At 35.9% G+C, this 23,138-nt stretch overlaps 1 protein-coding gene across 3 annotated transcripts; it reads left to right on the top strand.

Annotated features, from left to right (window-relative positions):
• On the top strand, positions 1–22,292 carry LOC141514644 (butyrophilin subfamily 2 member A2-like). 3 transcript variants are annotated; one of them, XM_074225621.1, is made up of 8 exons: positions 1–123; positions 1,951–2,060; positions 2,237–2,326; positions 2,580–2,927; positions 6,526–6,807; positions 8,009–8,287; positions 8,834–8,860; positions 13,714–22,292. In XM_074225621.1, the coding sequence occupies exons 3-8, from the start codon at positions 2,242–2,244 to the stop codon at positions 14,292–14,294; spliced, it is 1,602 nt and encodes a 533-aa protein (XP_074081722.1). In that variant the 5' UTR covers positions 1–123; positions 1,951–2,060; positions 2,237–2,241; the 3' UTR covers positions 14,295–22,292. The 3 variants fall into 3 exon arrangements, with proteins under 3 accessions (XP_074081722.1, XP_074081721.1, XP_074081723.1); XM_074225620.1 differs by having other exon boundaries at positions 1,948–2,060; XM_074225622.1 differs by lacking the exon at positions 1,951–2,060.
• The last annotated feature ends 846 nt before the right edge of the window (positions 22,293–23,138 follow it).

Genomic DNA, 23,138 nt, shown 5'->3' with positions numbered 1-23,138 from the left:
TGATGACTGACGCATCCTGAACTGACCAGAGACTGTTCTAGTGGAGAAAGGCTGAGGCAATTCTTTCTTCCTCTTTCTGAAACTGAGTTTTGGCTTTGTTTGTCCCATGGGGTACTGAAGCAGGTGAGTGAGAGGGGAAAGAGTGTACAGCGGAGACTCAAGAGCAGAACATGATTCTAGAAGAAAAGGAGAGGAGGAAGAAATTTCTGTGTAACAGAAGAGGGTGGGTCAAAAGGGAAAGTGAACTTCGTTTTCTAAAGGGTAGTACTATTTTACCCAACCTTTATCTACTCTGTTGAGCAGATAAAGAAGAAAGTAGGAAACCGAAGATGAGGAAAAGTGAGCAAGAAGGTTTTGTTGTTGTTCACCCGTTTCAATCGTTTAAATCGTATTCCGATTCTTTGTGAACCCATTTGGGTTTTCTTGGCAAAGGTACTGAAGTAGTTTATCATTTCCATCTCAACGAAGGTGGTGTGGTTTTCATAAGATGAGTGCAAATTGCAAACTTCTGTAGTGAAGCTTGAGACTAATAGAACTCATTCATAGGGTTTCAATTACTTCTATACAAATGACTCTCAAGTCTCTCTCTCTCTCTCTCTCTCTCTCTCTCTCTCTCTCTCTCTCTCTCTCTCTCTCGGCAATGAGGAAAGTGACTTTGCTCACAGTCACTCAGCTAGTGTCAGAGACCAGATTTGAATTTAAGTTCTCTTGACTTAGCTGCCACCTAGCTCCTTCCTCAAGTTTCTTTTGAACTCCAAGTCAATATCTCCAAGAGCATATTTGATAGTTCTGTTTTGATATTCCTCTGACATTTTTATCCTCTTGTTTCAAATCTGATCCTTTTTTTCACTGTTCCTCTCTTAATACACCACCTTTATCTCAGACTTCTATTTTTAACTTTAGGTTATCTTTAAATCTTTCCTTTTCTTATTCAACCAGTTATAAACCCCATAAATTTCGTCTCTAAAAGATCTCAGATTTGTTCCCTCCTCTTTAATTCCACCAACCTATTATTGCCATCTGCCTGAACTATTATAATAGCCGTCTTAAGGTCTTCCCATCTTTTTTTCTTCCTTTCATCTCATTCATAATATCTTCAATCTTCTGGCTTCTTGTTTATTTATACTGCTCTCTTTCATAGAAGGAAAAAGGAAATATTTCTTTTTTTTTTGGCAAGGCAATGGGGTTGTGACTTGCCCAAGATCATACAGTTAGGTAAGTGTCCTAGGTCAAATTTGAAGTCATGTTTTCCTGACTCCAGGGCTGTGCTCTATTCACTGGGCCAACTAAGCTGCCCCCACTTCAAATATTTCTAGTACTTTTCTACCCATAAGCCTTTGCTTATGGATTAATGAAAATTCAAATATTCACTAATAAATATTTATTAATTTATTTGCTGAGTATTTACTATAGGGATACATATAAAAAAGAAAACTAATTCTTGCTCTTAAGAGCCTAAAAACAAACTGTACAGATGCAAGAAGTTTCTCAATTGAAAATACCTACATTGATGATGGCACAGGAATGTTAAAACTATATCTCTAGTGGGAGAGTCTTTACAGAAGATTTCAACTTCAAGTCAAATGGAAATGACCCTTCGTCTTTAGGTTCAGTGGTCATACATCTTTAATGTCCTGGACTTTCTTTATCTGGGCCTATGTGGTAGAATTGGTGGCAGTCATTTGATTCATGCTATTTCTTCTGCCTGGATCCTTTCAAAACAACTCAAATGTCAGTCAGTCAACAATCATATGTGAAGCAAATAGGATTATGCCTGGCACTATGTTAAACTCTGGGAATGAAAATTCAAACAAAAGGAAACCATCTGAGCTCTGAAAGGACTTGTGATCTAACAGCTCATAAAAGGAAGTTTGAAAGGAGGTTGAGAATATAGTTATAACCTTAAGAAATGGAGACACAGCTGATTTGTGTACCCTCTTTAAATAGAAGTCCTGGGAGGTCATCAATCATCCAATCTGCAGAACAGGTCACAGAGACAGAGTGCTTCCATGATGTGAATTATGGGCTGGTGTGAGTGTTGAAGAGGATTCTGGGCCAAGGTAGAGAAGTCCTGACCTTTCCTGATTCTGAAGTTAATAATGATCTTCCCTTAAAGACCTAATATTATACTTTATTTTATATTTCTCTGAAGCACTTAATGTGATGCTACAGTGTATTGATATTTCATCCCCTATTAGATAGTTATTAATAGTGTTATTGTTATTGTCTTCTCTAGAAATTATGAATATGGCCAAATTCCCACACTATTCTGGACTGAGTGGTCTTGTAGCTGTCCTCTTCCCTCAGCTGCTCAAGATGATCTCAGGTAGGTGTTCCTTTTTTCCAATATGGATACTTCTCAGGATGAAAAAATAATTTTCCATCTATACTTTTCTCCACCAGAGAGAAAACTCTTAAGGTAATTGCTACCCTCATTTCAGGAAGCCCCTAAAAGGTGGAAGAATAGTATGGGAATGAATTTGTACTTCCTTTGAAATATCAATCTCCAACCCCTACCCACATTTAACACCAATTTTCCTTCACCAGCTTCTTTATAACTGTCTCCCTTTGTTGAACAGCTCATTTTACTGTGGTTGCCCATGCTGACCCTCTCCTGGCCATGATAGGGAAAGATGCCATGCTATATTGCCACCTCCTCCCTAAGAAAAGTGCTGAGAAAATGGAAGTGAGGTGGTTCCGTTCTCAGTTCTCTCCAGCTGTTTATGTGTATAAAGATGGGAAAGAAAGAGATGAAGAACAGATGGAAGAATATCGAGGCAGAACTACATTTGTAAGAGATAATATCAAAGATGGAAATGTTGCTTTGAAAATACACAATATCACAGCTTTTGAAAATGGAAGATATCACTGCTATTTCCAAGAAAGCAGATCGTATGAAGTGGCCTTTATAGACTTGAAAGTGGCAAGTGAGTTACTTGGTTTTGTTCTCTGACCTTTCTTCACTGTGACTCAGACTCAGAAATCAAATCAGATTGACTTGGTTCAAATGACAGAATAAAGGAGCATTATCCTTGAAGTTTATATACTCCTATGAATCCTTCATAATTCTAAATTCTTTTTCATGAGATGGAATAAAGATATTCCTATTAACTAATATCTTGATAATTTGAACTCTTTCATGGGAGCCAAGATCTCTTTTCTCTATGGAAACCTACATATAAGCTATATTATCCTTAGAAAGATCCTGGCTAAGGACAAATTAGGTCCTATTCTAACTCTCCAAAAAGAAACTTTGTTGGGGGTTGGGGTGGGAAAACATCATACAAACCAAAGAGGGATTTATGAGAAGCCCCTAACCATGTGAATTCAAACCTGAGGGTTCTAGGCCATACTTTATAGATAAATTACTTCAATTACTTATCCTTATCTATGTGACCTGTTTATTACAAAAGAATATAAAATTAGTCTGTCAAAATCACCTTTTCAGGTAATTGGAAACTGGTTGTTCTGAAACACATTCAAGTATGTTCCCAGTTTGAAATAGAGTAGAAATCTAGAATTGGGAGTGTGAAATTTTTAAAATTAGCCCCTTTCCTTCTTTGATTCACAATGACACATTTGCCCTTTTCCGATCCTCAGAAATTCCTGTCCTCAATGGAGTTTCTGCATTTTCATTGCCCTCATATGTTATTTTTTTCCTGACAATTTAGGAAATACAAGTGAGTGTGAAATTTTCTCTAAACCTCTTTGCCTAGAAAATGTAAATATTAAGCACCCGAGTTTGGTTGTTTGTTTATCTTTTATCCATTACCTTTCATTTCTAGATTCCACATTTTTCTCTTGTTCTTTGTGCAGCCACATCTCTAGTGATAAGGGTCAATTTCTACTTTTCATTCCTTTTTTTTCATTCAGCTTCAGGTTTTGCACTTTTGTGATGTTTCCCTTTCCTTTACACCAATATACTTTATTCTAGAGCAAATAGCTCTATCTAGAGGCACATAGACACTTCTGTTCTATTATAGCTTTCCTACTACTTTAAATTTCAGTTCTTTTACCTTTGTAGGTGATTTGTCTACTAACATAAAGTACATCCTCTATATGCCTTAGTCTACTCTAGCTGAAAATTTTACTCTACAGCAAACCTAATAATGAGATTATTTCATCTAATTTTGCAAGGTTAGTCATCAAGTGCCATAGGGTGTACTAAAGTTCTAAATTATGATCTTAATATAGTATTTCAGAAAATCATACAAAAAATCTCTAGCAATATAATAAGGGAAAGATTATATATCAAATTATTCACGGTATCAGAAAAAATATACATTTTAATAAAGTACTCTTATGATTTAGACTCAAGAAACAACTTTATTAAATATCTATTCAATCCATTTCTAGCTCTCTAGGAAAGAGATTTTCAAACTGGCCTTCCAATATGACTCTTTCAGATACCATATATAGGAATCTTGAATAAGGAAAAGATTATGATACCTTTAAATGCATTTTGGGATTAACATTTCAGAATAATCACCATTCAATTCCTTCCTGGACTATATACCCCTAAAATTTCTTGCTATAACCTATTACTCCAGGGTTAGGTAAGCAATCAGTTACGTTTATTTATTATCTTTTCTCTACCTAACCTTCATATTTCTTAAAAGGAAAAATTTGGAAAGAGTTTTAGCCTAGCTAATAGTATTCCTTACTATTCACAGAAAAACTAAAAAGGAAGGTTAAGTTGTTTTTATTTAATTTCACAAATTTAATTTGTTGATTCTCACAAAGATGCCAATTGGGTTGTATCTCCAGGCTTATCATCATCAAAATTCAAAAATTGTAAAATCAAAATAATTGCATATCGAAAGCTACCTCTGAAGGATTTGAATTACAGCGAGATGAATCTCTGATGAGAAGAGAATGCATGAAGCATAAAAGTTGCCAATATATTATATGTGCTTCCCAAAACTCAAGAGCCTCTGTTACTTCATATGCTTTCTTCATAACACTACAAATATCAATATTTTTGTGAGGATCCAAGAATGAGTCATTATCAGTAATGCATTTAAAGCTGGGTTGTTTTTGTTTTCATAGATAAAAAGCTCCACTTCTAACACAATCTTAGTGCTTTCAAATCTTCAGATTTTAGATTCAATATTTGAGAGTAGTAAGCTCAAGGACAGTCTTCATTGTGCCAAGTAACAAAACACCCTTACTAATTCATGGATAGCCTTTTTCAAACTCAGAATTGATCTTTGAGATAACTTGGCCTTGGCACATGTTCAAGATTCTCAGTGGCCTTGGACATAAGATAGCTACCTCCCTGTTGTCCAGGGTAGGGAAGGAGGGAGAAAACTTCTAGTGGGCTGATGCTCACAATTAAACCAAAAATTATATAAAGTCAATGAAATTAAGGAGGTGATGATTATCTCAGGAAAGGCAACATACTGAGTTTAGTTAAATACTATAGTAAGAATTGCAAATGATATACCCTACTGTTATCTTTGGGATTTGGAGAACAGAGTGAAGGGAGAGGGATCAAAGCCTTTTACAGTAATTATAAGGAGGGGGAAGTCTGTTAAGCTTTTAACATGCATATTTATGAAGCTACTAGTAGCTGTGCTTCCCAGAAAACAATTCTTGACATACAAGCAAAATAGCATTACAATAAACCATAGTTAATGCAAAAATTTTTTCTGCTTAGGAATTGAATATCCTTAGAGGGGATATACATATAGTTTTAAGCATTCATTTAATAGTAGTAATACCATTAATAATAATTATGGTAACACTACTACTACTAATAATAATAATAATTTGGTCTATCATATGACCTCACTTTTTTAAAAAAAATTTTTATGACCTCACTTCTACAAAAGAAATTCATATATTTATACTACCCTAAACTTTATGGTGAATTATAGTGAAATTAGGGCAACTAGATAATGAAATTTTTTTTTATTTTTTCATTTATTTAATTGTTCCTTTTCTAAAAATTAAATTTTATTTGTTTTAAGGCTTCTGACAATAATGCTAATTCTCCTCCTCCTCTTCTGATTTTGAATTATTAAGGATACAGACCCTCCTGGTCACTTCTACTATCCATGCCTTTGAAAATCCTTCAGTTTTTTCATCTGTTAAATGGCATCATTATTATTAACAATAATAATATCTTTGTGCTTACATCACAAAACTATTAAAAGGATGTGAAAAGATAAGGTGGGTGAAGTTGCTGTATAAATTAAAATTATTTGTTGATTTCTCTGTTTCTTGCATATTATTTAATCCCCAAAACTGTTTGCTGCAATTTTGAATGGTTCAAAAATTAGAATGTAACATGAAAAATGACCAAAATAGCAATAAAAATAAATCAATGAATTATTTTTATAAGCACTTCTAGATCCTGAAAATATAAAAGTGCAAGATATGATACTTGTCCTTGGCAAGACACTGCAATCTAAACTTCAAGGGCACTATTTCCTTTGATAAGCTCTGCTAGGTAGAGTAAATGATCTTATATATTCTTATTCAAGGATAACCCTATTCAAGTCAATTTTTTTTCTTCCTCAGGTATGGGTGCAGATCCCTTCATTAAAATTATAGGTTATGAATATGGATGGATACAACTAGAATGCACGTCAGCTGGATGGTATCCACAGCCTTGGGTAGAATGGAGAAATCTTGTGAAAGAAACAATCCCATCTCTGGAGGAGAATCTGGTTCCCAGTGAAGATGGGCTGTTTGTTGCAACATTGTCTGTGATTATCACAGATCACACAGTGGTTAGTGTGTTCTGTTCCATTCGAAACCCCCTTCTCAGCCAGGAGTTATTGACAATGATGTCCATACCAGGTCAGTCCTCAGCTTTAAATTCTCCTTACTGACTCATGGTCATTGTAGTCATAGGAAAACAAAGAAGGAAGTATCTAAAGGAAAAGTCCTAGTACCTTTAGGCTCTGTAAGCTAGACTAGTTATCTCTAAAATTTTTTGATCAGTAAAAGTGTTTTGAGCTCATATACCTGATTATGAAGAAGTTGGGGAGGAGGAGAAGGGGAGATAATAGGAGGCAAAGAAGTTCCCAGGTACTGTTTTTGATGCCTAGGTGGCAGTTATTAGGTCATAATTTTCCTAAGAGTCCACAGGAGGGAAAAGTTGGAAAGTTTTACAGAAAGAGATAAAGTGAAGATGTATTAGGCTATAGTAGGGGAAAGGCAAGTGCAGTTATGCTTGAAGGGAAGCCCCACTGTGGACTATCACTGTTATGTAGAGCCATTTTCCTACTCTCTTTTTTATATCTCAACTGGCCACACTTTCCTTGTGGTTATAGCACAACCCCTAAATGAGATAAGGGATTTAATGACTTTCTTCTTTATCTACTGTCTGATGCCTAATAACTTCCAGAAGAGAAGAAAAATTATTCTCTTTCCCACCCTCACCCCATCCCTTCCCCCAAATAGGAGCTTTCACAGCGACACTTACTGATAAATGTTTCTTCTGAGCAACAATTCTTCTGTGACCAATTCTTTGAAAAAATGGGAAGCGCAGTCAATTTGAGTAGCAAGTGCTCTTGGAAGATAATTTATCAGTGCATTTATGATCAGTACCCTGAAGTGTATTAGTGACATTTTCAGGGTGACTCACTTAAGACTGGAAGTTTTTCATTGAGCTGAATTAATGCAATTTTTGCTAAAAGCAGAATTAGATTTGGAAATAGGGAAAGAAAGGTATAAAGGAAAAATTCAACCACAGAAATAATCTTTCCTTTTCCTTCTTTTTTATTTTTAGTTTTTTGCTAGGCAATGGGGTTAAGTGGCTTGCCCAAGGCCACACAGCTAGGTAATTATTAAGTGTCTGAGATCTGATTTGAACCCAGGTACTCCTGATTCCAGGGCCAGTGCTTTATCCACTGCGCCACCTAGCCGCCCCTCCTTTTCCTACTTTGAGAGGGATCACAGTATAAAAGAATTTCCTCTCTTTTCACATTTAGGAAAGACATTCTGGCATGTGTTGGGCTGGTTTAACTTTCTTTTTTATGTTTTTTTTTTGCCACAGAAACCATTTGGATCTCCACTTCCTTGCCCTCTGAGAGCCCTTCCGAATTCCCAGACCTGACAACTCCTGGACCTGAAAAGGTCTCCACCTGGATGGTGATTCTCTCTGTGGCTTTGCCTACTCTAGGATTTTTTATTGTTTGTAGTATTTATTTCTTATGCAAACAACTCAGAAAGAAAAAGATACTTTTTATAGAAAAAGAATTTGAATGTGAAGAAAAAGAGAGAGAACATGATGAAAAGGGGCAAAACGGAAAAGAGGGAGAATTCAGCATGAAAGGTAAAAAAATAAAAAAGCAAAGATTGCACTTTGGGAACAAAAAGAATCTCAAGTTTTGCTATGAGGTGCTGAAGAGGAGAAAACTGAAAACAGAAAGGGTCAAAACCCTATATCATAAAATCTCCCAGAGCTCTATTCCCTTTATAACTTCTAAACTTTTGGTTGACCAAATGCAAAAATATTGTCATTTAGAATCTAAATATCTGAGTAATTTAAGAGACTAATACAGATTTAGTTGATGCTTCATTTTTCTTGGTTCCTTGGCAGGCCTAGGCCATCAGAAGGTTTTCATAAAAAGATTATTCTCTATGTTATCTCCGTTAACAGATCTTTCACTCTAGAACATCATTGGTTTATTTCTGCTTTTTTTTTTCAGAGAAACTTAAGGAGGATCTTCATTAAGTTCAGCATTCTCCTCATTATCTCATTTTACACATACACAAATACACACAATAAATAAATTATATATAGATATAGATATATGTATTATGCTTCTTTTATAGTAATTATATAAAGAATTTTCAACTTTCTGTTTGTCCTTTGCAGGATGGAGAAGGACCCAGTTACATGCTGGTGAGTGAAGCTTATATTCTTTATTAGTCTAAGACCTTTCCTTTCCCAATCCTTATGATACTTTTACCTCACAATACTATGCCTAAAAAGTAATGAAAGTCTTTCTCTATATAATTAAGCAATACTTGAAAAGACCACAGAATGATGTAGAGGAATCAATGCATTTCATCAGACAATTTTCCAGTAATTTTACTGACTTCTCGTTATTTTAAAATGCAATGGCTAAAGTAGGCTGATTGGAGGTGGGGAAAGTATTTCAAACCACTGAACCCAGTTATATTTTGATTAATAAAGCCTCAAAGTAATACCCTACAATGATGCTATCCTCTACCCCGATGACCATCTAGTCCAATTTATAACAGAAGGAATCCACTCTATGACACAACTAAATAATGATCATCCATATTCTACTTGACCACCTCCAATAAGAGGGATTCTAATTCCTCCCAAGGCAATATCCTACATTTGGAAGGCACATATTATTAATAAGTTTTCCTGACATCAAGCCTAAATTTGCCTCCTCATGATATCCACCCATTATTCCTAGTTCAACTTCTCCTAAGATTGCATTAACTGTTTTAGCTGTCACATCACACTGTAGTCACTGGCTACTTGAGTTTGGTTCTGCCTATGAGGAATCATTATTCAGACCTGGGAAAGCAAGAGTAGAAATAAAACAAAAATTTATCAAAAGAAGTTACAACACACAAGAAAATGTTAGGAAAGTTAAGAAGAGTGTTTTAAGGAAATGCCACATAGATTTGGCAGGTCAGCTGGCAGGCTCAGCTGAAGTTTGGAAAGGAAGAGAGAGACAAAGAAAGAAAGTGAAAAGGGCAGGCAGCCATAAAGCTTGGGTTAACCAGGCCACATGGTGAAGCCCTTGGAGCTCCATGTGGTTTAATGTAGAGCCAGAAGGCAGCCCATCCTGCTGGATGGGAAGGTAGAAGAAGCAAGAGACCTTGAAGGGGCAGCTTTTACTGTTAAGTAACCCTCCATTGTAGGCTAGACAGAGGGTGGTACTTGGGCTGTGGTCTTTCATCTTGGAGCAAGGTACCCTCTATGTGCCACTCCTTCCTGTCTGAAGGTACTTGATGTCCAATTTTAACACGTCGTTTCCTGCCTGCCAGTGTCCAAGCCAAAGTTAAGTCAAGGTGGAAATGGAGGATAAGATACAACAGGGTCTAGGGGAAACAGGATACGTATCAATCAACACTGTCCAAGGGAGAATCTCAGAATCTCAAGAGTAGGGACCTCCACACATTTGAAAAATGTTGTTTCTGCTAATTCACAATTCTCTATATCATTTCCTTGCATCAGTGCTGCTGATTTGTATTGAGATCACAGTCCACTAAAATTCTCAGATCATTTTTAGATAAACTGCCAACTATGTCATCTAAGGACTAATAATGGTATTTTTTAACCAAGAATAAGATTTTACATTTATCTCTCTTGGATTTCATTTCATCACATGCCACTTAATGATCTAACCTGTCTAGATCTTTTTGGATCCTGACTCTCATCCATTTCATCTATATTTGTGATAATTTTATACAAATATAAAAATATCAAAAAGCACAAGGATAAGTATAGATTCCTGAGGTATTCTTTTGTAGACTTCCTGTCAAATTGCTAAAAATATTGAGTTAACATTCAGCCAGTTAAGAATGTATCTATTTATAATATTGTCTCTATATGTGGATGGATCTCTCCATCTTTTCCTTAGGAAAAGAAATAATGAGCCCTTTTTTTAATTGTTACACTAAAAACAGGTAAACTATCACTACAACACTAATAAAAAACTTAATAACACTGTCCAAAATACAAAAAAAAAAAAAGCAAAGGAAATTAAAGTTAGCCTGACATGATCTCAACTCTGTAATTACTACTTTCCTTTTCTCAAGGCTCGCCAATCATTTCTTTATTGATTGATTACAGAAATTTTTCAGAAATTAAAATCAAATTACTTTGGTCTATAGTTTTCAGACTATTCTCTTCCCATTTTTGAAAATCATTATATTTGCCTTTCTTCAGTTCTGTGATCTCATTCATTCTCTATAAACTTTCAAACATCACTGACAATGACTTCACAAATGGATCTCTTGTTCTTACCGTTCTTAAGGAAATAGCTCCTCTTGGTCAGGTAACTTGAATCATCAAGGGAAACTAGGTGTTCTTTTACTATCTTCTAACTTATTTATGGAAGGTATCAGCTCCCTCTTAGCCTTTTCTTGTTCCATTCTTTCCCATTCAAAGGTCATTTGTCTTTATAGAGAAAACTGAGACAAAATAATAATATACCACTCTGCCTCTTTTGTTAATAGTCATAATCCCATTTGCCCCAAGTAACAGACCTATCCCTTGTTGGAACTTATTTTTTTTTAAATTTTAGTTATTTTGAGTTTTACAATTTTTCCCCTAATCTTACTTCCCTCCCCCTACTCCTCACAGAAGACAATTTGCCATTCTTTACATTGTTTCTGTGATATACATTGATCCAAATTGAATATGATGAGAGAGAAATCATATCCTTAAGGAAGAAACATAAAGTATAAGACATAGCAAGATCAAACAATATCAGTTTTTTTCCCTAAATTAAAGGTAATGGTCCTGGGTCTTTGTTCAAATTCCACAGTTCTTTCTCAGGATACAGATGGTATTCTCCATTGCAGACACCCCAAATTGTCCCTGGTTGTTGCACTGATGGAATGAGCAAAGGTTTGAGCTTATTCTTTACCCTAAGATAGTGGGGAAAAAATTTTTAAATAAAAAAAATTTCTTAATGTCCTTATTCTTTACCAGCTCCTTATGTTTGTTAACAGGATCATGCCACTTCTTATATTTCTGCTATTGCTTCTCATCTTTTGAAAATAACTTTTGAAAATAAAATTGGATAAAAAAATTGCTTTCCCTTGGCAGTCTTTCAAACCAGTCTCATTTTTTTTTTCTCACAGGGACTGTTTCTCCTTGTGCCTTCAGAATTTCAATAGTGGTAACAGTTTCCTACCTATCCTGGGCTGACTTAGCCTTTGAAATTTGCTATCTCAAAAGGTCAAGAGCATTCAGACTATAGCCAGATTTCCTCTTCTCTATGAAAAACTCTGGGAGGGAGAAGTTACTACCCTTAACCCACAAGTTTCCCTTTCAGTAACAAGTTCCTCCCTATTCATGAGAATCATATCTAGAATAGAATTTCCCATGTTAGTTCCTACACATTTTAAAAGATTAATGATAGAGAGAAACTTCATTAGATTTCTAGATAATTAATGTCTTCTATCACTGCTATATCAGGCCTCTGGACCAGATTTGTGATCTATTTCCCAATTCTTCATTGATTTCCTTTTTCCATTCAAGGAGCTTATAATCTTGTTTCTAATGACAAAATCACTTGTTCCTCCTCTTTTGATCTTCAACCAAATCCCACCATGTTTTCTTGATCTGATTTCTGGGTTTTCTTTTCTTTTGTCCCCCCCCAAAAGTTTATTAAACACCACTTATGTGCCAGGATAAATTTTTTAAAAAATTATGTGCCATGAAAACTAAAAACAAAATTCAACTCTGCCCTTAAAGAGTTTACATTCCATTAGGTAAGAAATACATCCACATACATGTAGATAAGTGGAGCTGATGTAAGCTCTAAGGGATCATTATCCCAACTCACATTCATACTGATGAATCAGATATCTCAGATCATTGTTGCACATTCCTCTTCAGGGTTCTAAGGATTTGGAATATCTTTCTCAGACTTTCAACTCAAGCACCCCCTTCTGGTGTTTTTTTTACAATAACAGTCACCAGCTATGGTTTGTCTTTCCCTTATATCACATACAAGGACTGCTTCCACTTAAAAACAAAAACAAAAAAAGTTTAAGATGTCTGTTAATCTTGTGTGTGCAGAGGACTTTCTCAAATCCCTTCATTTTCTTTTTAATTTTTGTTTTTGCAAAGTATTGGGGTTAAGTGATTTGCCCAAGGTCCCACAGCTAGGTATTTATCAAGTGTCTGAGGCTGAATTTGAATTCAGGTCCTTCTGACCCCAGGGTTGGTGCTCTATCCACAGTATCACTTAGCTACCCCACTTTCTTTTTTGATGTTAAAGAAAAATTTACGCTTAACATGTAAACACTTTAATTAAAGAATGAGGGAATTTAGGGTCAAATCTGAATCATTTTAAATAATAAAGCTAATATGACTAGATGACTGAAGTGACTCAGGGAGGCAAGATAAAGAAGTGGTTCTGATAGCTTATACAAAAGAAAATGCTTATAGATTTAATAACAACTAAGGAACCTTAAATTGTTTACCTGCCAACTGTGTCCTTCCCTAAATTAAATTAAATATGAACCCAGTTCCTCATGTATAAAATGAAAGTTTGAACTTATACGATCTCTAAGGTATTTTCTATAAAATGCAAAGGTTTGGCCCTGCTCATAGGATCAAATGGTGTGTACTACAAGGAATGATCATTTCTAGTGGCAACATTTGGCTCTTCTCTGTTGTGTGACAGAAGAGTTCCAATTCCTCTAATTCAGAACTAGCTTAAGAGCAATGTCACTAGATTTAGGATTTGATATGTGGACTGTGAAAATGGAGAGTAAAAATAAGAGTAGAAAAGGAGTAAATATGCTAATGAATTTTTCTGGCAACCTTAGTGTTTAAGCCCCTTCTGCCCAGTTCCTCCTATTTTAGTGGTGGAAGGGAGGACGTTGTGATTGGTATGCTACGGAACATCAAGAAAGGTATCCTCTGCTATTCTCCTCATGTGCCTTAGTGTCCCTAAGATACTAAATAGGCCTTGAAAAGTCTACAATCAGTGTTCTAGGAGCCCAAAGCTGAATCTGGAATTCTCTCTTTAGCTGATGTGACTCTGGATCGAAACACAGCTCATCCTGAGCTCTACCTCTCTTGGGATCTGAGAAGTGTGATGCGAGGGAACACACGCCAAGATCTACCTGACAACCCTGAGAGATTTGACTGTAGGCCCTGTGTTCTTGGCTGTGAGAGCTTCACCTCAGGGAGACATTACTGGGAAGTGGAGGTAGCAGATGTCATGGTGTGGGCCCTTGGAATCTGCAGAGAAAATTCTGAGCGAAAGGGGGAGGCCCTACTGATACCACAAAATGGATTCTGGGGTATTGAGTTGTTTGGAAATAGATACCAAGCCCTTACCTCCCCTGATATTCTCCTCCCTTTGCCTAAGCATCTCCACCGGGTGGGAATTTTCTTGGACTATGAAGCTGGAGATGTCTCTTTCTACAATATGATTGACAGGTCTCACATCTATACTTGTCCCCACACTACATTCTCTGGACCCCTCAGACCATTCTTCAGACTTGGGTCTGATGACAACCCTTTGGTAATCTGCCCAGCATTCACTGGAGCTGAGGGAGTCACCGTCCCAGAGAATGGCCTAATCCTTTATAGGAGACCCCATTGACCCCTTGATGAGGGGTTGAGGGACCACATTGATCCTCTAGCCTCCAGTTGCCTAATGTAGATAGAAATTACTTTATTCACATAGCTTTTAAATTTGATTAGTTCTTTTAAGAAAGATTCTCTTTTCTTTCTTTTTTGATCTTCCTCCTCCCCACTCTGTCTCCTCCCCAGGCTATAACTGTCTGCATAAGCTATTCCTTTCCTTTTCCTCATAGGGCAAATAGGCTTGGGAATACTTTGGTCCAGTGAATACAAGAGGTTTCCTAGATGAGCAGGGAGAAATGTTAGGGAGAGGAATGGTAAAGGGAAGAGGAGACAAATTTGCTGTACTAGGGTGAAGATTGAAAAATCTGAAAAAAGGACAATGGAAAAAGAGCTTGGGCTCTGGATGAAACAATAGTGATTGACTGTGAAACCAAGATGCCTCTTGGGGATAAGAAAAGGGGAAAGATTACAGTTTTAGGTCAGATATGTTGGGTCTAGGAACAGGGATTTTGGAAAGGGCAAAGAAGCTAGAAAAGTTGTAAAATCAACATTAACATGATTCAGGAAAAGGAGAATTATTCTCTGGAACTATCATCTAAAAAAACACTTAATTTGATCTTGAACCCCCCCATTAAATAGGGGCCTTTAATACTGCTCCAAGAGATCCATGTTCAGATTCTAGGCAATTCACATACTTGAATGGAAAAAAATACATCCTTGTTTCAATATAATTTATTTCCTTTGCAATATTATGTATTTGTTTTATGTATTTAAAAATATTATCCTGAGAATGGGTTCATAGGCTTCACCAGACTGCTGGGGGGGGGGAATGAAGTTTAAGAATCATTACTCTAAAACTATTAATCCAATATCTCTTCTCACTTTTACATCTAAACTCCTAGAAAAATTCATATACATTTGTTAGCTTCCTCATATACCATTCCTCTACCCTTTGTAATCTGATTTAATAGAATCATCATTCTATTAAAACTCTATCTCTACCATTATTGTTTACTTCATAACTTTTTTATGTACTTTTTTTTATTTTTGCAGGTCAGTGGGGTTAAGTGACTTGCCCAAGATCATTCAGCTAAGAAGGTATTAAGTGTCTGAGACTGGATTTGAACTCAGGTCCTCCTGACAGGACCAGTGCTCTAACTACTGTGCAACCTAACTGCCCCTTCTTTGGATTTAAAAAAAATTTTTGTCCAATGTGTTCAGATTAGAGAGCAGGCAATGTTAGAAGAGCTAAGTAGGAATGTTAGGGGAAAGATAGACTGACACTTGGGAATGACAACTGAGAAACATTTCTCTTTGTATGGAATAAGAAAGAAAGTGGGTAAATTATAAACTCCTAGGCACTAGATGAATGTCAGTGATTATTATTTTCATCCTCCAGGATTTCTTAGCCACACATTCATAAAAACCCCAGATCTTATCCCTGAGAGGAAGAAAGATCAGCCTCTACTTCTTGGAGAGCTGGCTGATAGTAGAAAATAATGAGAAAAGAGCTCCGGTATCTTATGGCTCTTGCTTTATGTAAACCTTTCATATGGACTTATCTTGTATCATTTTTGATTATAACTATTTGTATATGCTTTTGTATGTGTATGATTCATCCCCCCTCCCTAGTGTTTCTACATTTCTGACTAATTTTTTGGACTTGGGAATGAGAAATCAGGATTCCTAGGAATTCCCATAATCATCAGTTTTTATATATTTTTCATAATATTTTATGTTTTTAAATAATAAAAATAATAATAATACCATAATAAAAAACACTGAATCTTTTTTCTGCGATAGGTATATACTAAAGACTTCAGTGACTTTCTATTAAAATAATAATCATAAACATTACTTTTATATATGTTAGTTATTTTAAAAAATCTGGCAATGAGTTAACTGATTTCCTTTATCTTTTTTTTTTCTTAAAACACATCTTCAACTCTTGTTATACTCATTTACAGGTATCTAAAAAACTTTTTGGTAAATTAAAAATATTAAGTTCAGTAGTCTTTACAAAGAGCCATAACCTACAGCAAATATTCAAACACTAGAAAATGATCAGTGAACATTATTTTTGTCCTTCATTCTCGAAGAAGATCATGACATCAGGGAGGTTATGCCACGACAAGCATATGAATTAGATTTGAGTGAGGGTGTGCTGTATTAAGTCACCAACCTCACTTTCTCCTCCAGAGCCATCTGGGTCCAGAGGCTAGAAATGCATCAGGACTACTGGAGATGACCCTGAATATGAAGCAGTCAGGATTAAGTGATTTGCCCAAGGTCACACAGCTAGAAAGTGTCAAGTGTCTGAGGCTGGATTTGAAATCATATCCTCCTGACTTCAAAGCCAGTGATTTCTCCACTGCGCCATCTAACTTCCCTTGGAATAACATTCAGACAAAATTCAGATTTCCAAGAAAGGTGATTACTACAGCACCAGTCAAAACCTGACAATTTAATGATTTATTTTTTTTCCCAAAACTTGCAATGTCTTAGAATACCCTTTATAATGACTTTTTTACAGTGGGATCAAATTCAATCAGAATCACATTGACTTAGAAAATCAAATTGACATCTTTGTTGTACTTTTTTTTACTTTGCTAAACATTTCCCAATTACAGTTTAATCTGATTTGGAGCCCAGAAGTTTTGTGCAAGAGTTACTTGTGCAGTTCTCCCTCCAAAAGCCAGAGCTGCTATGTCACTCCCTTGGGGCTCCAGAGAAGAGTATAAATCACAAAGTATATACTACAGTGTAGTTTATATATGGTAGCAATATGTAAAGTATACTATGCATATAAATGTATTAATATTCATCTTATTTGTAAGGTTGACTCATTTCTTGATAAAGACAAGGTCATAAATATATACTTCTGACAGATTGATTAGATCATGACTCCTCCCTTCTTTTCTTCTCTCCAGTTCCTTCCTACTTCCCAGGAATGTCAACTACAATCTTTCACTCTGCATGTCAACATTTCCTGCTCTTGCTTTCTTGATATCAGTTAATTCCTTCAAAGCTATGTCTATGATAATTATCAACCCTTGATTTTTTTTTGCAAGGCAGTGGGGTTAAGTGACTCCCCCAAGCTCACCCAGCTAGGTAATTATTAAATGTCTGAGGTCACATTTCAACTCAGATCTTCCTGACTCCAGGATTAGTGCTCCATCCACTGCACCCCCTTAATTTTTTATTCTTTCAGGAGAATTATAATACTTCCCAATTTCTCAACTGATTCTTCTTGGGATTCAGGTTTCAGAAAAAATATATCAATTTCTTAAGAAACATTGGAAATGGGGCCGCTAGGTCATGCAGTGGAAAGAGCATCATCCCTGGAGTCAGCAATACCTGAGACACTTAATAATTACCTAGCCCTGTGGCCTTGGGCAAGCCACTTAGCTCCATTTGCCTTGTAAAAACCTAAAAAAAAAAACATTGCAAAGGAATTCCTGCGTGGAAGCACTTCCCCTACTGGAGGGCAGGGAGAGAGCCTTAATTTTTGCATCTTCCTTAAGACCTGATTTAGTGTTCTGCACAGAGTAGACACTTATTTGTTAAATTGATTGAAGGGCGTGAAAGGACAAATCTGGAAAATAGAATTCCTATAGAAATTAGAAAGTAGAAAATCTGTTGAATTTCCATTAAAACCCAATTCAGATGTCATCTCCATCTTTTCCCCAGTCACTCAACTCTCCCCCCACATCCCACCAAGCATCAAATAACATTTTTCTTGAATCATTCTATGGTATTCTTCATGAATTATTTCATATTATAGTTACTTGTGCATTTCACATCTCCAATGTGCTTGGAGCGCTATAGTGAAGGAATCCCATCTTTCCCCAGAAACTTAGGGAAATGTTTATGGAATAGATATGAAAGATATGATAAATTTCAGCCAGAGCTATTATGATTTGAAATATTTGAAAGGAAAATTTCTGGATTAAGGACCAGGAGGTTGCCAAGACCTTTATCCACCTCTTTCTTTTCCTTATTTTTATCTTTTTTTTCCTTCTCTTTCTGTCTCCTTTTCTGTGGTTCTGTCTCTTTCTCAGACTCTAGGGTGATATGTGTATGATAATCATAGAAATGTTTTTTGATTTTGGAGACCATACAGGAAAACCATTAGATAAAGAACAAAAATAAACATGTCATAATCTTTGGTTTAAGAAAATTGATGATGTTAATGGAGAGAATTTTGGAAAAATCTATGGAGTAAGTAAGTGTAAATATTCTGTAAATAGGTCCTGGTTAGTTAACCATGCAGTCTCAGATGGGGAATTTTGGTGACTTTTCCCACATCTGGAGAGAGATCATGTTATAAGAAGTAAAATCTTCTCCACTCTGAGCACAAAGTCCCTGAGAAGTGGACCTCATTCAGTTGTTGGTCTCTGCAGTTCTTCTAGGTGAAAGCTTTAATGAATGAGCTTTAAAAGTGTGCCAGTACTTTGGTGCTCCAGAAGAGGAGATCTAGAGCTAAGGTGGCATCAATAACCTGAGGAACCAGAGTGGCTAGGTGGTGCAGTGGATAAAGCACCAGCCCTGGAGTCAGGAGTACCTGGGTTCAACCAGTCTCAGACACTTAACAATTAACAAGAGAAAAGACAGATTACAATGTCATTAAAGAATTTTTTTTTTTAATTCAAAGAACAGAATAGAAAGAAGTTCATGTAGAAGTATAGACAAAGTCAGACTTGAAAGCTGCAGGTTGAATTGCAGATCCGCATTTTCAGGCACTACTCTTCCCAGATTTTCTCAACAATGTTCCCTCATTGGATACCTTATAGGCAGGTACTGTCTTTCTGTTTGTATTTATATTCCTGACACTTAGCCTAGTGTCTTGCACACAGTGAGCACTAAATCAATTTTGCTGATTTTTTGATATTCTGCTTAGTATATGGAAATGTCTATTTTATTTGGTGTTTATTGATCTGAATAATATATCTATCTATCTATATATATCTACACACACACACACACACACACACACACATATATATATATTAATATAATGGCACAGGTTTTTTTTTTAATTTTATTTATTTAAGGCCTTGGGGCTAAGTGATTTACTCAAGGTCACACAGCTAGACAATTAAGTGTCAGAGGCTGGATTTGAACTCAGGTTCTCCTGACTCCAGGGCTAGTACTCTATCTACTGCACCACCTAGCTGACCCAAAGTAGAACAATTTTTGAGGGGATAGTGGAAGTTTAGGAAGGATAAATTTTTGACCCTGAGTCAGATCATACAGGACTCTGATGAAATGGAACCAAAGAATTGTAGATTGTTAGATAGAGAAGGGACTTCAGAATTTAACTCAACTTCTTAATTTTTAGTTAAGGGAGACCTGAAATTGTTCTTGTAGAAATAGTAGTTCCTGGGGAGGCTAGGTGGCACAGTGAATAGAGCACCAGCCCTGGAGTCAAGAGTACCTGAGTTCAAATCCAGCCTCAGACACTTAATAATTACCTAGCTGTGTGGCCTTGGGCAAACCACTTAACCCCATTTGCCTTGCAAAATCCTAAAAATAAAAAATAAAAAAAAAAATAGTAGCTCCTACAGGCTTCAGACCCTAAGTTGTAACCCTACAAAAAATGGAAAATATACAGTAATTTCCTCTTTCCAGTTTTCCCATCCCCAATATTTGAGCATACACGAGAGCACTGGCATGGGTATTTTCTGGCATATACACACCAGAAGAAAAGGAGGAAGCTACTCTTATTACTTAGAATCCATAGAATTTCTTTGAACTAGGAAATGAAAATGAATGTGACTGACTCTCCAGGATGTTGCTTAACAGTTTGTTCAGTCCTTAGGTTCTGAGAATAGAATGGCCTCTATTTCTCTCAAAGGCTTGTTTGTTTGAGCTCCTTCTCTAGGATAGGGATTGTGTCATACAGCCTTAGCAATCCAATGGTAGGACACAGAGTATTGTATGAATGGTACTTTATAGGGAAAGGGTCAGTGAGTCATAAAAAATTTTAAGAGTTTCAATGGGTCTTACGAAAGAATCTAATTTTTCATATGAGAAAATTAAAGCTTTCCATATGAGAAAATGAAAGCTCAGAGAAATGAAATGACTTTCCTAGAAATCAATCACTAAACATTTATTAAACATCTGCTATGTATATGATACTATGCTAGTTGTTGGGAAAACAGACAAAAAATGAAAACTATCCCTATGCTCAAAGATCTAATAAGGATCTGGAAGCATCATATACACACATAAATACATTAAGAATAACAAAATAGTGAAATAAAAGATAATTGTAGAAGGCACTAGTAATTGGAAATATTAAGAAAAGCTTCCTGTAGATAAAGATTGTTTTGTTTGTTTTTTTCTTGATGGAAGAGGAGAATTATTAGAGGCATATCTGAGGAAGCAGCATTTTCCTGTCATAGAGGATAGATGAGCATTGAAATGGAAGATGGAGTGATATATGTGAGGGAGAGAGAGAAGGACAATTTGACTAGAATAAACAATATATGGAGAACTCTGTGAAAAGAAAAAAAGACTCCCTGCAATCAGGACTTGACTTACCCTTTGCAACATATGCTCTTTAAGTCAGGCAGGCTGGTAGTCAGACGAGCAACAAGCACTTATTTAGTATGATGTGTCAGGCATTTTGTGCCATCCCACTGTACAGGGGATAGAGATGACAAGCAAAAAAAATTGCAAACAAAAAAATTTTGTTCACAAAAATATCATGGCATATTAATTTTTGAGGTATAAAAACAAAATATATAATGATTTTCTATTTAAAAATGTTAAAGGTTGGAAAGGGATTTATTTTCCCCCTCCATGTTTTCTTGGGAACTATATCCTCCAGAAGCCTGTATGAAATTCTAGCATGTTCAGTTTTAAAGGAAGATAGGAATCTCACAAAGGGAAAAGACTCGTCTGTCCAACAGAGGTAAAGAGAGAGAAGAAGAAGAAATGAGACCATTTCTTGTTTATCTGTTGCTGTGACAGGAAACAATAACACTCTCTAGTTCCTAGGTCAATATTCTGCTGTTTGTGATTATAGTTTAGAGTGATGCCTACAGATAAAAAACTCAACAACTATATCAAAGAATGTTCCAAATCACTAATAAAATAAATACAAAGTAAAATGACACTAAGATTTTGTCTCATGTCCATTGTATTAAGGGGAATGGGAAGGACAAAAAATAAAAATGGTTAATATCGGAAGAGTTATAGAAAAACAAGTACAAGACTATTGATGAAACTAAAAATTCATCCAACCTTCTGGAAAATAATTTGATATTATGCTGATATTAAACTATGTATATCTTTCTCACAATGATAGGAGTAAATAAGGCCTATATTGAAAGACAGAGGGATAAGAAAGATACTATATCCAGAGAAAGAATTGATAAATAGAAATATGTATAAAATAATTTTACATATATTCATATGTATTTGTTTCTAATAACTATTTGTAGAGCAGGGATAAGGGAAAGGAAGAAAAAACTTTACAGCATACTTTTGTTGTATAAAGGAATAGAAAGTTGTGCATAGTAGATTTGAAGTTTCATACACAATTTTATTAAATTAAAATGTTTGGGTTTTTTTAATGAAATAAAGATTTCCTATCTTAAATAGAGAATTATGTCAAATTTGTAAGAATATAAGTCATTTCCCAATTGATAAATGGTCAAAAGATTTGAACAGGCAGTTTTCTGATGAAGAAAGCAAAGCGATATATATAGGCATATAAAAATGCTCTAAATTACTATTGATTAGAAATACACAAATTAAAACAATTTTGAGATAATTATCTCACACCTATCAGATTGGTTAAAATGATTGAAGGAGAAAGTGACAAATGTTCAAAGGGAGTTAAAATGTGACCTCAGATATTTTCTCTCTCTCTGTTTTTATATTCATACGCAGATATTTGTTTCTAATGTAGCTATCTCTAGGTTGGTAGGGGGTTTGAAAAGAAAGGAAAAGAAATTCACAAGATAAATTTATTATATATGTAAAATGAATAGCAAGTTATATATCACAGATCTGCAATTTCATGTACAAATCATCTTACTCTACTATGCTTGTTTTATTTCATAAATTGAAAATAAAGTAAATAACTTTTTCAAAAGTAAATGTGAACAGCTAAGTTATTCTGAATTATATTAATATTCAAATCAATTACAAAGGACCTATGAAGGAAAATGCTATCTACCTTCAAAGAAAGAAATGATATATGTAACTATGTACTGTATAGTTCACACATATATATTTTGTTGGCCTTCTCTATTTCTGGGTTCGGTGGGAGGGAGGGAGGAAAATAGTTTGGGAAAATGTAATAAAAATATCTTTTAAAAAACCAGTGGAGACTTCCAGCCACATTGGCGGAGAGAAGATAGGCACTATTGTAAGTGCTACTGGTGCCCTCTAAAAAAATAAGATAAAAGAAGCCTCTTAACAGAAATTCAATCAACAAAACCCAGAAAGAGAAGCTAGGAGGATAGCTACCAACAAGGTCTGTCTCAGAGGACCCTGGGTGAACTGGGAGCAGAGACCAGAGGACCAGCACATGGATGGGGGGGGGGCAGAGGACCAGCCTTAGCAGAATCTTTGGCGGGGGTGGGGGCAATGGGAGAGTGAGTTCCAGCACACAGTTTCAGAACATGCCTGGAAAATGACTATCTGGTCAAGTGACCTGAGTTCCATACTTTCAGCAGAGCCCTCTTCCCAGAACAAAAGGTAAAAGCCCCCCAACCACTCAGGCTCAGATGTGGGCAACAGAGTTCACTCAGCTGAAAGGGAGATTAGCTACCGCCCCCCCCCCCCAGCCCATTGTTCAAGGTCAACTCAGGCCCTTCTGCTGAGGGTCTCTAACACTCCAGAG

This window comes from Macrotis lagotis, chromosome 2, assembly GCF_037893015.1.
Source record: "Macrotis lagotis isolate mMagLag1 chromosome 2, bilby.v1.9.chrom.fasta, whole genome shotgun sequence".
Lineage (NCBI taxonomy): Eukaryota > Metazoa > Chordata > Mammalia > Peramelemorphia > Peramelidae > Macrotis > Macrotis lagotis.
Note: the sequence above shows the minus strand (reverse complement) of the source record. Positions and strands in the feature narration are given on the sequence as shown.

Coding starts and splice junctions, on each gene's coding strand:
- LOC141514644 (XM_074225622.1), top strand. CDS start 2,242: ATGAATATGGCCAAATTCCCACACTATTCTGGACTGAGTGGTCTTGTA. Junction 8,288..8,833: donor GGGAGAATTCAGCATGAAAG/GTAAAAAAATAA, acceptor TGTCCTTTGCAG/GATGGAGAAGGACCCAGTTA. Junction 8,861..13,713: donor AAGGACCCAGTTACATGCTG/GTGAGTGAAGCT, acceptor TTCTCTCTTTAG/CTGATGTGACTCTGGATCGA.